We start from the raw sequence: 15673 nt of genomic DNA, 5'->3' as shown, positions 1-15673 counted from the left end.
GGTGGTGTTGGTGATGTTGGCGGTGTTTGTGGTGTTTGTGGTGTTGGTGATGTTGGCGGTGTTTGTGGTGTTTGTGGTGTTGGTGATGTTGCCGGTGTTTATGGTGTTGGTGGTGTTGGTGATGTTGGTGGAGTTGGTGGTGTTTGTGATGTTGGTGGTGTTGGTGGAGTTGGTGGTGTTGGTGGTGTTAGCGGTGTTGGCGGTGTTGGTGGAGTTGGTGGTGTTTGTGGTGTTTGTGGTGTTGGCGGTGTTGGTGGAGTTGGTGGTGTTTGCGGTGTTGGCGGTGTTTGTGATGTTGGTGTTGTTGGAATTGTTGGCTGTGTCCATGGTGTTGGCGGTGTTGGCAGTTTTGGAGTGTCTTACTGTGAGGTTGTACTCTGGGTACGTCTCGTAGTCGAGGGGGTTCACCAGGCGCAGCGTGACGTCGGTGCGGCCGCGCACGGCGCCCGGCGATACCAGGAAGTCGGCGGCATTCTGTCCGGCGAGCTGCAGCGTGAAGTCGCTGTTCACTCCCTAACAGGGCCACGCGGAGGAGACACGTGTAACACGTGCGACATTACAAAGGGCTCTTCGAGGCACCGCCGATGGCCGTGCACAGAGAGAGAGAGACGCGTGGTGATATAGTTGCAGAGGCACGGCGCGAGAACCGACAGTGTGCGACGACGCGTGAAGAGATAGGGAGATACTGAGACACCAAATAGAGACGTGGAGTGAGACAGATGAAGACCCTGGGATATACATGGAGGCTGACATATGTAGAGAGATACAGAGACACACACACATATTGGCCAGTGTGGGGAAGTATGGTCACACACCCCATTACTGACAAGTGTGATTGTGTTGGGAGGCCTTTATCCAGCAGGGGACTTGCAAATGTCTGGAAATTTAAAGAGCTGTTGTCATAATTGTGTTTTCGGTTGGAGTGTCATGATGAATATGTTCGTAAATATCGGTTCATAAACTTGTAATATTGAATATGCATACAATCGCATGTGCAACAATTAATGTTTCAACGTTGTTTACAACATGGATACAACATAGAATCACGTGACCTCACCGGCCAACAGAGACCGCTCCATTTAAAGGTTTTAAAAATATATATATTAATTAAAATCATGACCTTAAATCATAACCAATTAATCGCGAGGTTATAAAAACCAAACACATCCTGAGTGTCTAGCTTTCGCAGTCAATATTGACTTTTTTCTTTTTCACTTCAGTTGTTTATCCAGGAGAGCCATGGTGAGCCGTAGCACTCTTTTATTCCGGAGGATCCTTCATTTTATCTGTCAGATGTTTTCAGCCAATTATGGAGAATTTATTATAGACGTGGGAGGAAGCCAGAGCACCCGAATTCTTCCAGCGTGAAGAAATATTATGATTCTTCTGATTCTGTTTTCTCCTTGCGAGCCAGGGTATGGCTCCTCCAGCGATGTCCATGGGAAGGGAGTTTCACAGCATTTGTGCGATCGACCAACCCTCGCCGCTGCCTCCAAGGCGTTGGGGTTAGAGGCCCGCGTGCATAGCCACCACAGCCCTGCTCTGCTGAGTGGCATCGTTTATATCCTGCTCTGGGGCAAAGAAGAGATATTTGACCGGGGAGATAGTTCAGTTCAGACGCTGGCAATTGAAGCAAACTGATTCAAATATAATAATTCAAAGGAACCCCACCTTCCCCCTGTACATGACAACAATGGAATTCAGCAGAACTCAAACTTGTCTGTCTCAGCTGCTGGAGATCTGAGGATCAACGACGACCACAATGTAGCGTAGAGCGAGAAGACAGCGTATTTGTTTGACTGCTGCAGTTGACGTGGAAAGGGCAAGAAGGATGTGTTTTTTGGAGTGAACATTCTCGTGTTTCGCTGATGTAAAGAAACCCATTAAGTGCTACACCGTGAGTCCTTCACAAGCAGCACTCATGCTGAGTACAAATCCAAATAGAGATTTATCTCCTAAACATATTTCGAGTAATTTGTATTGCGAGATTTTTAGATTTTATCTAAGATGATTAGAAATCACGAACGGATTCGAGTAATGTTGGTGCCAGGTATCATGGTGAATTATGGCAGTGAGAGAACACAGCACGCGACTAAAATTACACCTAGCCAAAAAACATCCCTCAAGCGATGTTCAAAATATGGACGTTTATTTGGCCCAACGTGATCGATTCGGGGCAGCCCGTGCCAAGCTTTCCACAAACACGGGCCCAAGGAAGGAGTTCTCCCGGCTCATTCCGCTCACTTTACGGGGGCGCTAAATCGTGACGCGGTGGCCACCAATTTCACGCACGGAAAATCTCCCAAATTGCACATTTTTTGGGGAATGAGAGGGGGCAGCGCAGCCGTGGCATTACGTCCGAGTGATTGTGACGGGTGTTGATTGTTTGATGAGTGCTTGCCCAGAAATCTGCCTCCAGTTGTAGTGTGTGGCAGATGGGTGACGGGATCTTGCAGACAATGCACCTACGTGCCAAGGATGTTTGCTAATTCATTCTGGGTTCTAAAATAAGTTGAACATCGCTGGCGTATATGTCACTGTGTGTGTGTATGGGGAGCGGTGGCGCAGGGGTTAGCACGCTGCGCTACCACCCCGATAACCCGAGTTCGATTCCCACTCATGGTCAAGACCACCAGTGACGATAATCTGAACCTGTCCTGGGCCTCCCCTAGGTCGACTCCGCCTCAAATGAGGACCTGGTACAGTATGTCAACATCGCCATGAGGGAGACAAGGGTGGCTCCTCGTGCGCCGTGCCGGCCTTCATAGGTGCTCGCTAACAGCACTTGCCCCAACAGTCTGGCACAGGCTATACGGGGGATCTTTGTCTTTATATATATATGTGTTTGCTGGTGGGGACTTTGAACATTGTCCTTATTAAATAATCTGCCAATAAAATCTACAAGCATCGCTAATCTCCTGAGCCACAATGCTTAATCGATACGCTGACATCTCACTCGCTGCCAGAGACACAACTTAGAGAGATACAGCCGATCTATCGTAAATAAATTGAACTGTTAGCCAAGGAATCCACGCTATTCCCCTGTGTCTCACATACGTCCTGCCGTACATGCGCGTGCCACACGGACCGAGCGCCTGTGAAGATTATAAGCGCCATGAGAACAATTTAACTTCTGTGCGCAGGGCACAGGCAGATTACGAATGCTCACATGTGGGCCAGCGTGCACGTGTTGTGACGCACACGGGGCCCACGTGCGCGCGTTCGTAATCTGCCTGCGTGCGCGCATTGTGACGCGCATGGAGCCTGTGGCGGTGCGCAGCCCGGCCTGCTGCACCATGCGGAAGCCAACGCAGTTAAGCGCCACGCGCTTAGCCGACGCGCTGCCAAGGGACGACGTCGGCATGTTTCACACATTCATTTGCACGGGGGAAATTATAAACTTGTACCAATTAATCACTTAGTTCTGCTCGTCGTGAAAATGGCGCTACGTGGAGTTCTGTTAATGAAGCCGGAGGCACAAGTGCTACCGGAAAGTTTCACGTTTGCAAATGAAATCACGTGATCTACTTCACAACACCGACGTTGCTCTCAAAGTGACGACACAATGTGAGATATGTTTATAGTGTGTATACACAATAATAGAGCGACAATTTGAAACAGTTTGGAAAGGAGAGAAGAAGAAGAAGATAGCAATCTCTCCACACTCTGAATGCAAATTCACACAGAGGTTCCATCCCCAGTGGAGCCTGCAAAATTGAAAGTACCACTGCCCCAACGTAAATTAGGGTCAAGTCCATTGCTCCAGAGCAGCGTCTATGGAAAAAGGGGTCTTGATGCAAATGTAATGGCTGCTTTGGTATAAAAAAACCGTGATCGGCAATTCATATATTTTCCGAGCAATTTTATTCTCTCCCCATTTTTGTGTTGAAAAAAATAACAGGCCCGTCGCTTAAATATTTACGCGAAGGGGATACGCAGATCCCTCTCAAGAAAGATTAGCGCGCGGCTGCTAAAGAAGCGCGAATGAGAATTTGGCAGTCGGCATCGCGTGTCAAGGCGACTTGGCGCATGCACGCCAGCGTGCAGTGCGTGCAAGCGCACGGACTGAAACGAACACAAGCAGGTACGCGCGCACACACACAGGCCCACGCGCAATCACTGTGCCGCTGCCACACATGCCTCGAGCTGAAGACAAAAATCGCGCAGCAGTCCGTTTTGATATTCGTTTACAAACCCAGATTTCTCGTAGGAAATAATGCAAACCCACATGCACGGATGCACAAACAAGCATGTGTGGCCAACATCAGGCTGCATGTAGTTAACCGGCGTGCAAAGGCGCGCCGCTGCTCACAAACAGCAGGAAGGTACAACTCCCATGCTCATGCCTCGGATGCGTGGCAGGCAATCACCGCACTGCACATATGAACGAGCTCAGCCTTGTCCAGACCACCGGCTCAAAGAGTTGAGCGAGTGGCCATGTTAACTGTTTCGGTCGCCAACAAAAATTAAAAAAATGTGGCCATCCCAACTGGCAGCAGTGAAACCGAGACAAGCGTTGACCGGTTTCATCCTCATTAAGACTCATCAGTACAGTACAGTCAGCCCCATATATGTTTCCAGCCTGCCACGCATTTGCCTGTTGCGATGGATCTCATCGTTGTTTGCGAAAGTGTTGTATTTCAATCACGGCTGCATGCTTTTACAAACTCAACATCGGGCTCGCATTTTCCTGTGGGTTTTTATATTCATCATCATAGTCGTCAGCCATAGTCAATCCACTGCTGGATGAAGGCCTCCCCAAGGTGTCACCATCTCCCCTGATCCCATGACGGTAGCAGATCCACGAGCGGATCCACGAGCGGATCCGGATTTAAAGGTGAACGCTGGGGGCCGTCGTCGCGCACACCTGGTCCTTGTCGACGACTTGGATGAAGAGCGGCATGGCGAAGCCGACTTGAGCCAGCTCGGAGACGGTGAGCGCGTACTCGGAGCGGTTGAATGTCGGGGCGTTGTCGTTCTCGTCCAGGATGGTCACCCCGAACGCGGTCTCCACCAGCGCGTTGCTCAGTGCCACGTTCCCCAGCATCTCGGTGGCCTTTGATTCAAACAAACACATATATCAATAATTCGAAATTGCTGAAGTTTCCCACTGCGCGAACCAGCACTGGGGTGACACTCATCACAGTTGATGTATCTGAAACCAGCAGTGGAAATTCCACATTGATATGGCAGAAGCTAGTCTCTTTATGACAACTGCTGTTGGTGATTTTATTTAATCTACAACGGTGATGATTCCCCTACATTTATGAACGAGACCGCATCACCCTTACATTCCAATTTTCGATCCCTCCACTGGCTCCCAAAATAATTCCAGATCCATTTCAAGATCCTCCATGGACTCGCCCCTGCCTACCTCTCCCCTCCCATCTCACTCCACTCCCCTCCACGCATTCTCCTACCTCTCCCCTCCCATCTCACTCCACTCCCCTCCACGAACTCTCCTACCTCTCCCCTCCCATCTCACTCCACTCCCCTTCACGCATTCTCCTACCTCTCCCCTCCCATCTCACTCCACTCCCCTCCACGAACTCTCCTACCTCTCCCCTCCCATCTCACTCCACTCCCCTCCACGCACTCTCCTACCTCTCCCATTTCATCTCACTCTACTCCCCTCCATGCACTCTCCTACCTCTCCCATCTCATCCCACTCCACTCCCCTCCACGCACTCTCCTACCTCTCCCCTCCCATCTCACTCCACTCTTCTCCACGCACTCTCCTACCTCTCCTCTCCCATCTCACTCTACTCCCCTCCACGCACTCTCCTTCATGTCCCCTCTTATCTCACTCTACTCCCCTCCACGCACTCCCCTACCTCTCCCATCTCATCCCACTCCACTCCCCTCCACGCACTCTCCTACCTCTCCCCTCCCATCTCACTCCACTCCCCTCCACGCACTCTCCTACCTCTCCCCTCCCATCTCACTCCACTCCCCTCCACGCACTCTCCTACCTCTCCCCTCCCATCTCACTCCACTCCCCTCCACGCACTCCCCTGCCTCTCCCATCTCACTCTACTCCCCTCCACGCACTCTCTGGTCCAGCAGCTAAGGCTCTCATGTGAAGTCCCCAGTCAACCTTCGCTCAGCGGGAGGTCGCTCTTTCTCCTCTGTTTCGTCTAAGGTCTGGAACGCCCGTATTTCTCCAGACACCCATGATGTCAATTCCCCACCCCTGTTCAAGTCCGGGCTCAAGGCGTTCCTCATTTCATCTGCCTCTGACTGGCTGCCTCTCTATGACATTGATTTTCCCGCTGTGCAGCGTCCTGAGAAGCGGTTGCATCTGGACGCCGTCTTCCACGCTCGTCGTTCGTGATGCTGCGTCCCGGCGCTGTTCCATCAGCACCGTCCAGTTAACCATAGCCTAACCGTAATGAAATTAATACAAATTACACGTGGGATTTGAAGCTAAACCCCTCTTTCAAAATAATTTCATCTGGCCGGTTTAATGCAATCTGTAAGTACTCTATAAACAAAATTATATTATGATTGTAATAATCCTGTCCAGCATTTAGACGAATGATATTTTTCATGAAACAACCATTTTTGGTGTAGAGGAAAATGCAGTGTGAATCTATATGGCAATAGCTGATGGAACTGGCGCCAAGGCCATTAGGTATGCGTGATAGAGGCCAATGAGCAAACAATTTATTACGTTTTAATCCAACAATACGGGGGAGTGGTTTTGTCTTAGAGCCCGAAAAGGCCACTTCTCAATCTGTGCACCATGCGGGCGAGAAGTGTGGGTCTTATTTTTGCATTCCCATTTCAGCAAAAACACCGCGGCCGCCGGAGTGCCACGCAGTGTATCCACCGCTCCACCACGCGGGTGTCGGCAGTGTAACCACCGCTCCCCCACGCGGGTCTCGGCAGTGTAACCACCGCTCCCCCACGCGGGTGTCGGCAGTGTAACCACCGCTCCCCCACGCGGGTCTCGGCATTATAACCACCGCTCCACCACGCGGGTGTCGGCAGTGTAACCACCGCTCCCCCACGCGGGTGCCACGCATGCACAAGAAGCAGCAGCAGCATTGATGTCGACCTTGATTGACTGTCCTATCCCAGGTCTCCCGCGGGATCTCAGTGGTTGCTCACCTGCCTTCAAATGAAACGTGTAAATTAAGGGAATGTTTTTAATGTACCGAGATGTTTCATTGCAGTCATCCCCCTAAGATTTTAATTATGATCAGATAGGTTTGTGCGGGATCAATCGTTCAAAAAGTGTGGAAGTGTTATCAGGCGCAACGGTCACAGTTTACGTGATTGCGTGTTTGCTCTGTATGTGTCAGTTGACACCCTGGACACCCCTTTTAAATGCGATGTTCCATCCAGACGGATTATGCAGGATGAATATTTTAATGAAAAGAATATATTCATTCAACGAGCCATGGTCTAGAATGTTGCATCGCAGATTTTTGTAGCATGGCTACATAGGAAGCTGAACTAAAATTGAAATTCTGTTCTTTGAGACCTCTGTAGATTAAACAGTGTGGGTGAGTGTGGGTCCCGTTATGAAATAAAAGCTCTTGAAAAATAACAATAATCGTGACATTTTGGATTCCTCATGACTGCAAGTGCTTGTTATGATTTTAATTATCCTGTGTAATGGTGTGAATCAATCCACTTTGTACGGCCTGTGACAAGTCCATCTCGTAGATACTACACCTCGAGCTCATTGCATTCCAAATCAGAGCCATTAAGAGCTGTCAAACGCTTCTTCCTCGCCGCCCGTGAGCTACTTCTTCAACGCCCGTGAGCTTTGTTCGCTCCTCACCGAGAGCTTCATCTGCTCCTCACCGAGAGCTTCGTCGGCTCCTCACCGAGAGCTTCGTCCGCCCCTCACCGAGAGCTTCGTCTACTCATCAGGGAGAGCTTCGTCCGCTCCTCACCGAGAGTTTCGTCCGCTCCTCACCGAGAGCTTCGTCCGCTCCTCACCGAGAGCTTCGTCCGCTCCTCACCGAGAGCTTGGTCCGCTCCTCACCAAGAGCTCCATCCAATCCTCAGGGAGAGCTTCGTCCACTCCTCACCGAGAGCTTCGTCCGCTCCTCAGGGAGAGCTTCGTCCGCTCCTCACCGAGAGCTTCGTCCGCTCCTCAGGGAGAGCTCCATCCGATCCTCAGGGAGAGCTTCGTCCGCTCCTCACCGAGAGCTTCGTCCACTCCTCAGGGAGAGCTTCGTCCGCTCCTCACCGAAAGCTTCGTCCGCTCCTCAGGGAGAGCTTCGTCCGCTCCTCACCGAGAGCTTCGTCCACTCCTCAGGGAGAGCTTCGTCCGCTCCTCACCGAGAGCTTCGTCCGCTCCTCAGGGAGAGCTTCGTCCGCTCCTCAGGGAGAGCTTCGTCCGCTCCTCACCGAGAGCTTCGTCCGCTCCTCACCGAGAGCTTCGTCTGCTCCTCAGGGAGAGCTTCGTCCGCTCCTCATCGAGAGCTCCGTCCGCTCCTCAGGGAGAGCTTCGTCCGCTCCTCAGGGAGAGCTTCGTCCGCTCCTCAGGGAGAGCTTCGTCCGCTCCTCACCAAGAGCTCCGTCCGCTCCTCAGGGAGAGCTTCGTCCGCTCCTCACCGAGAGCTTCGACCGCTCCTCAGGGAGAGCTTCGTCCGCTCCTCACCAAGAGCTCCGTCCGCTCCTCAGGGAGAGCTTCGTCCGCTCCTCACCGAGAGCTTCGTCTGCTCCTCAGGGAGAGCTTCGTCCGCTCCTCACCAAGAGCTCCGTCCGCTCCTCAGGGAGAGCTTCGTCCGCTCCTCACCGAGAGCTTCGACCGCTCCTCACCGAGAGCTCCGTCTGCTCCTCACCAAGAGCTTCGTCTGCTCCTCACTGAGAGCTTCGTCTGCTCCTCACCAAGAGCTTTGTCCGCTCCTCACCAAGAGCTTCGTCTGCTCCTCACCAAGAGCTTCGTCTGCTCCTCACCAAGAGCTCCATCTGCTCCTCACCAAGAGCTTCGTCTGCTCCTCACCAAAAGCTTCGTCTGCTTCTCACCGAGAGCTTCGTCTGCTCCTCACCAAGAGCTTCGTCTGCTCCTCACCAAGAGCTCCGTCTGCTCCTCACCAAGAGCTCCCTCTGCTCCTCACCAAGAGCTTCGTCTGCTCCTCACCGAGAGCTTCGTCTGCTCCTCACCGAGAGCTTCGTCTGCTCCTCACCAAGAGCTTCGTCTGCTCTTCACCGAGAGCTTCGTCTGCTCCTCACCGAGAGCTTCGTCCACTCCTCACTGAGAGCTTCGTCCGCTCCTCACTGAGAGCTTCGTCCGCTCCTCACCGAGAGCTTCGTCTGCTCCTCACCGAGAGCTTCGTCTGCTCCTCACCAAGAGCTTCGTCTGCTCTTCACCGAGAGCTTCGTCTGCTCCTCACCGAGAGCTTCGTCCACTCCTCACTGAGAGCTTCGTCCGCTCCTCACTGAGAGCTTCGTCCGCTCCTCACCGAGAGCTTCGTCCACTCCTCAGCGAGAGCTTCGTCCGCTCCTCAGGGAGAGCTCCATCCGCTCCTCACTGCCCACGTGCGCTGGTTGCCACTTGCGAGAAAGGCGGCTTCAGTCCAGGCGCCAAACCGGCCATAGCATCGAGGGCATTGGCTACCGCACAACGTGAGTTTCTGAAACGTACCCCGTATTTATGAAACTTACGCGTATTTTCTCCCAGAGGTAAATGTTGATTAAAGCTTGTTTGTGAACCTTCGCTCTGCCTTGAGTTTGCTTATGTCCACGTTTGTTTACGAGCCCAATAAATCACACTACCTAACAGTGCCCCATGGTAATGTGTGCCGTATGAACGATGCATTACAGTTTGGTTGTATATAGCGTCTCAATGCTGCTGCTGCTCAAGAGAGATGCTGCTGTTCCACGTTAATATAGTGCAGAGTGATCGTGATCACGCCAAGTGTGATTGTAGTTCCTGAGTGCGCTCTTCACTGCGCAGAAGCTTTCACTTTCGTTGTTTATAACTTCAGCAGCAACGCCGAGTATCCAGCTACCAACCCAATCACTTCCATTGTGCAGCATTGTCGCAGCGGCATACACATCTTACAAACAGCCAAACATTCATATTGCCCATCACTTAATCTAGGCCAGCATTACACTTAAGGAGCCCATTGACATAAAACACAGTTTACCGCCACCCTAAAGCAGCAGGTTACTTCTAATCACGCCGATGCTATCAATGACACCCCCTGTGTTTTACAACATTAAATGCATCTTTTGTTTTGGTGCCGCTGCGTTGGCAGTGGTGCACAAGCATAAACAACAACAAAAACTGAATGTGTTCGTCAGTAACACTGTGGTCACAAAAGAAGAATATATTTAAATTATTTTTTTAATTTACCAGGCAAAGCCCACTGAGCGAAAGACATTTTTTTCAGAAGCGACCTGGCTATCACAAATGATAGCTCAATGAAATGGCTTATCACATGGCAATTTAGACCAGCTAAATACTCTAGACGCATGTTGATTATAAATATGGGAAAAACCATGGAGAGAGAGTCACGGCAAACTCAAACTATGAAGACATCAGGGTTGAGGATCGAACCCACAACCTCTTTCATATCACAAATGAGTTAACATCTCGCCATTGGTGACGTCACATCTATTACGTGGTTGTGCACTTATACATGCAGAACATGCCTGTTGTCTGCGTGCGATCAAGACGCCAGCACATGTTACCACTGTGAGGATGCCACCCTGATTGGTTACGACTCCTGCAAGACATTATCAGGCAAGCCAGGAAGCGGAAGGGCTTGCGGTAAAGCTGGACTCCACTCTCACCCGGACTCGCAGCGTGAACCCAGCGGTAAATGCCACGTTCTCCCTGTCCAGGGCTCCGTTCACACTCAGCAGCCCACTCAGAGCGTCCAGGTAGAAAATATCATTTGTGTTGCCTGGGATGTGGGGTGGAAACGTACACATGCATGCAATTACTGGTAAGGAAAGATTTCACCAAAAGAAGATGCTTCTCCAACCGTAGGACATTTCACCTGTCATTTCGACAGCCAATTCCGAGGCCTTTCATTCCTGCCAGTACCACACGCCATGTTTAGATATTTAGCCTAAATCCCACCCGTCACCCAGACAAGCGCACATCACTTGTTTAACATCATAATATGTTTTCCTGGGCCCGGATATTAATTTTTGTCATTTAGTAAATCCTACTTGAAAATCGAACAGTTTCTTTGGGGGGTGGTGGGGGGGGCTAAAAAGATCCTGAAGTTTCTGCGACATTTGGCATCCAATTTTAATGGACATCTTCTCACAAGGCTTTTCTCATGTCTCCAGGGATCTATGGGATGCATGATACGCTGTAACACTGTCCTCTATGGCAGAATTGTGGTGTGGGAATTGCACACCACAAAGGAAAGACCCCCGCTCAGCCATTGACTGGGACTCGAAGAGAGATTAAATAATTATTCATTTTCTTAAGCTTTTCATTTGCACACCACTCGATCGTGGTATTATTGAGAGATTAATTCCGTCACTTTAAGCAGTTCCACGGGAAGGCAAGCACATGCCTCTTTCAGCGAGGCCGCCACACTACTGGGGGCATCTTCGCCCTACCTGACACGATCGAGTAGCTGACATTCCGCGGATTTCCCCGGTCCCCATCCTTGGCTTGGAGAGTCTGAACAGATGTTCCCTGCGTGCGAAAATTAGAAGGACAACCGAGTATAATGGTACAATAAACAAAAAAGCTTTACAGCATCTGACATTAATTATTTTCTGCCCCCCCGTGGTTGAAGGCTTTAGAGGCAACCACTGAAAATATGTTTAAGGCTACTGCTTGAATGCAAATCACTACTGTTTGAAATAAATATAAATAACTCACACATTTTAAACAGGTATTGAAGGTGGCTGAGTGGTTCATGGGTCAAAGCACTCGGCATGCACTGCTGAGATCCTGGATTAGAATTTGGGTTGCAGCTGGGTGTGTGATTAAACGAGGTTCTCGTGAACTGATGGTCTCAGCCTGGTCACCAATGAATGCACAGGACAATGATTGAATTGAACACGTGTTTTTGTCTCACCTTATCTAACTAACTTATAGGTCTGAGAATTAATAATAATTTATGAATGTCAGTTTTACTGCCACACGATGAACAAATTATCCACAGCAGGGAGTGTGGGGAGCGAGCAGTGCCCTCTCTTGTGTGGAGTCAGAGGTCACTAAAATATGCTTTTTTGTTATTCAATCAGCCTGTAACATAATGTTCTCTGCATTTCTCGATGCACTTTCCAACCCCTGTATTTTAAATGCTAGATGTGTGAGACCAGATCTGTGTAACTTTATTGACAACGGACAAGTTTTGGGCGCGTTTTACTTTCCGGAGAGTCTTATAATCCGGTTGATAAGGAAACACTAACCCGCGGGCTTTTCTCCAACGCACGGGGAGATGCACTGCTCTCTGAGTGTCCCAACGGGAACTCTTTGTCATGACATGATGCTGATAGCAATATTGAGAGATTGAGATATCATCGGCGGCATCAGGCAAACTGTTAGTCCATCGCTGGATGAAGGCCTCCCCATAGTGCTGCCAAAATTTTGATTTCGTTGGCAGAAGAAAAATGGAGGGGAGAAAAAAGCAAGATTTCCAGACAAAGGCGACACAGAGCTGCATCGTGATCGTGCGGGAGTGTCGGAGCTCTGTCCGGATGATTGAAATAACAAAACAAGGACTGTCGCTGTGGCCTCCCACCATGGCGTCAGGGGCAGGCAGCATCCATGCCGGCCGCCCTCCTCCCGAGCCAGCAGCGCACTCTCCCGCTGACAAAACCCAATGCTCACATTTCCAAAATGGATTATTGTTTTTATTATTTCACCGTGAACTTGGTTGGGTCTGCGGACAGAGGGAAGCGTGAAAAAAGCAAGGTGGGAGAGTTCCTCTTGCTCAAGTTATTTTTTTTTACCTCAAACAGTGGGACGTCATTGTATTGTAACACTCGCAAAAAAAAACATTTGTCAATGGCCACAAGATGAAATGGTGTTCTTATGTGGTCTCGGTTAATTGCAATGTATCCTTTGTTCTGTGTGTGTGTCTGCTTCTGTTGTTCAGCTGTAATTGAGCCCCCTCGTGTGCGACGGGACGAGCCTTTCATGAGGCTGATCTCTTGCAGCCCGAGCGCCTTCTGCCAAGCGACAAAAAATCCTTAAAGCTCCCCCGCCACGGAAAATATTCATAGAAAAATTTAATAAATTGCCGTACTTAATTACGTAATGAAATGTATGCAGTGCATATTAGAGTGTGTGTAGATAAGTTGAGGGTACAAAAACGAGCCAAAAGACATCAAAGCGAAATTAAAAACGCGTTAGCTGATTTTAATATGGCCACGTAAAAATAAAGTTGAGAAACTTTATTTTAAAAAGCGCAATGCCTTCAACGTAGAGTTGGGAAAATAGGCCTTTCCGAATCCTCATTTAAACAATCAACTATTTTGGGCACGCAAACCGAGCGAGGTAATCTCTGCGTTGCTTTGCCAGATGGCGTAAAAAATAGCACGATCCGGTCATTCTCTCACTCTTATGGGTTTGACTGCAGACTATCTCTAATTTCTACGTTCGCGATGTGGCAGAGGCGCCAATAACGTTACCCCCCCCCCCCCCCCCCCCATGATTCTACAATTTCTCCTCCTGACGCTTGCCCTGAAAGCCACTCCATATCTCTATTCTCTATGGCTGTACTGCCACTGTCATTTACACGTGTTTTTTCCAATGATTGTTTATCTAGGTCTAAAGTGGGTAAAGAAATGTAATAATAAAATAAAAATATTCCAAAAAATCACAGAATACAATTTTATGTGGGTTTGTATATATGTTTGTTGAAACTTATTTCGTACCGCATGGAGCCAACCGTGCTAATTGAAGGTACGGGGGAGGTGCATCGATATGCAACTGGATCTCAAGACGCGGTACAGAAACAGTGGGCATACTTATTTTGTACATAAAGAGAGAGAAACCGAGAAACCCGAGGAAGCCAGTGACGGCTATTATAATACAATGGACAGGAAGGACAAGAAACAAAGGGCTTGCATAATGCGCATGCATAATATACGTTGACTCAATAATTCCCCCCCCCCCCCCCCACTTTGCACAAGACCGCAGAAGTGTGGTCACCACATCTATGCCTCTATATAAGGAACGAAATAGGTGGACTTCTACACAAGTCTGGCTGTCGCCTGATGAAGCTAGTTGTAATTACTGGCGAAACGTCGTACTCAGATTGTAAACGTTGTGGCTTGGCTTTCTAACACACAACCGGTGGTGCTGTACTAGTGACGAATTGGCCACGTTCTGTTTACGTGACAACCCGTACTAGTTATATATGAAGCGATCTAACAACAAAAAAACCTCTATTATGGATGATATTGGTCGCGAAAGCCGGCTACGTGTTAAACTGGGAAGATGGGGGTCTTCAGCTTGGAGCTGAACCAGGGCAGGGAGATGACAGCACGGATGGCTGGGGGAAAGGCGTCTCAGACACAGGCGAATTAGCGATCTCCCACTGAGGTTAAATTAGTTTTTCCCAATAGATTGTGACCTCATCATAAAGTGTTTCAATTAACGATGTTAAACGTAGCTGACTGTACTTAAAAGAACAAAATGCTCATCATATGTATTACAATATTACCATATAAAGGCACCAGGTCCAATCGATACTCTGGAACTTGTTGAACCATCCGAGTGCACTGCTTTGTTATATACTCCTGCAGATAAATGTGCTGAAACGTGCTATTAGCACAGGGATATATATATGATGGATCTTGTCAAGACTAATCTAAAAGGTTCAACTCAAACGCTTCTCATGCCAGAGCACTGCGCGATTGTCTATCTAACCTTTCTTCTCGACTGTCCCAGCGCTCCGCTATCTGTCAAGTCTTGTGGGAAGCTACGCACACAAGACCAAAATACCTCCTCACCGTACACAATGAGACACAAGCTGGAAAGCCCGTCGATTAAGGGAGCCTCCGGCTTGTTCGGGGAATTTCGACCGCACGGAGACACGCGCGCACACACGGCAGGTGTGCGCTCGTATGTTGAACTTCTTTTGCACCGTACGTAGCCAACCGCGCTTATGGGAGGCATTTGGCGTGCGAGCGAGCGCACACTTGAGCGAGCGCACACTTGAGCGTACGTGCTGCTGTACTGGATGACAAGCGAAGAGACTGTTTAAACTCATTGCCAGCCTTGCCCAAAAACCACACGCGTCTGGGCATTGGCATTGGTAAGCCGCGCAGTAAGTCACAAATCGATTGACTTAAAGGGGCTCGAGTTTTTAGTGAATGCACATGAAGTGTCGCCGCAGAGAACCTGACCAGGTGGCTCAGTGGTAGAGCGGGCGGCTCTCAATCGGAAGCGTGCCATTTACAATTCTGATTTGGGGGTTCACTCAGCCCATCATCCCTTTGGGTTCGTTAAAAGTAGTATCACTTCGCGGGGAAATCAGACTGACCCCTGTGTAACAGATGATCCAGTTTCACGGCTATTTTACAAGGAATGAAGTGGACAAGGCAAACAGAGCGAGGTACAGGAACGAAAAGGTTGAGGGAAGAAGGGCAGGAGAAGGAGGGGATTAGAGACAAGGAGGGAGGGAGGGATGGATTGCTGCATGGTGAGTTGAGTGGGCGACCCTATTAGAGACCTGCGTATGTGCATCTGTGCATTGTGTGTGCATCTGTGCATTGTGTGTGC

At 49.6% G+C, this 15673-nt stretch overlaps 1 protein-coding gene across 1 annotated transcript in view; it reads right to left on the bottom strand.

Annotated features, from left to right (window-relative positions):
• Positions 1 to 15673, bottom strand: part of CDH23 (cadherin related 23) — a 264190-nt gene that overhangs the window by 192255 nt on the left and 56262 nt on the right. Inside the window, exons 10-13 of the mRNA XM_078597759.1 lie at positions 11548 to 11626; positions 10762 to 10874; positions 4868 to 5056; positions 364 to 513 (exon numbers count right to left, since the gene is read on the bottom strand). Of these exons, the coding sequence (XP_078453885.1) occupies positions 364 to 513; positions 4868 to 5056; positions 10762 to 10874; positions 11548 to 11626 (531 nt within the window). The remainder of the gene's footprint in view (positions 1 to 363; positions 514 to 4867; positions 5057 to 10761; positions 10875 to 11547; positions 11627 to 15673) is intronic.

The sequence above is a fragment of the Lampetra planeri genome, chromosome 9, assembly GCF_965212315.1.
Source record: "Lampetra planeri chromosome 9, kcLamPlan1.2.h2, whole genome shotgun sequence".
Taxonomy (NCBI): Eukaryota; Metazoa; Chordata; class Hyperoartia; order Petromyzontiformes; family Petromyzontidae; genus Lampetra; species Lampetra planeri.
The sequence above is the reverse complement of the archived record's forward strand: the minus strand, read 5'-3'. Positions and strand labels throughout refer to the sequence as shown.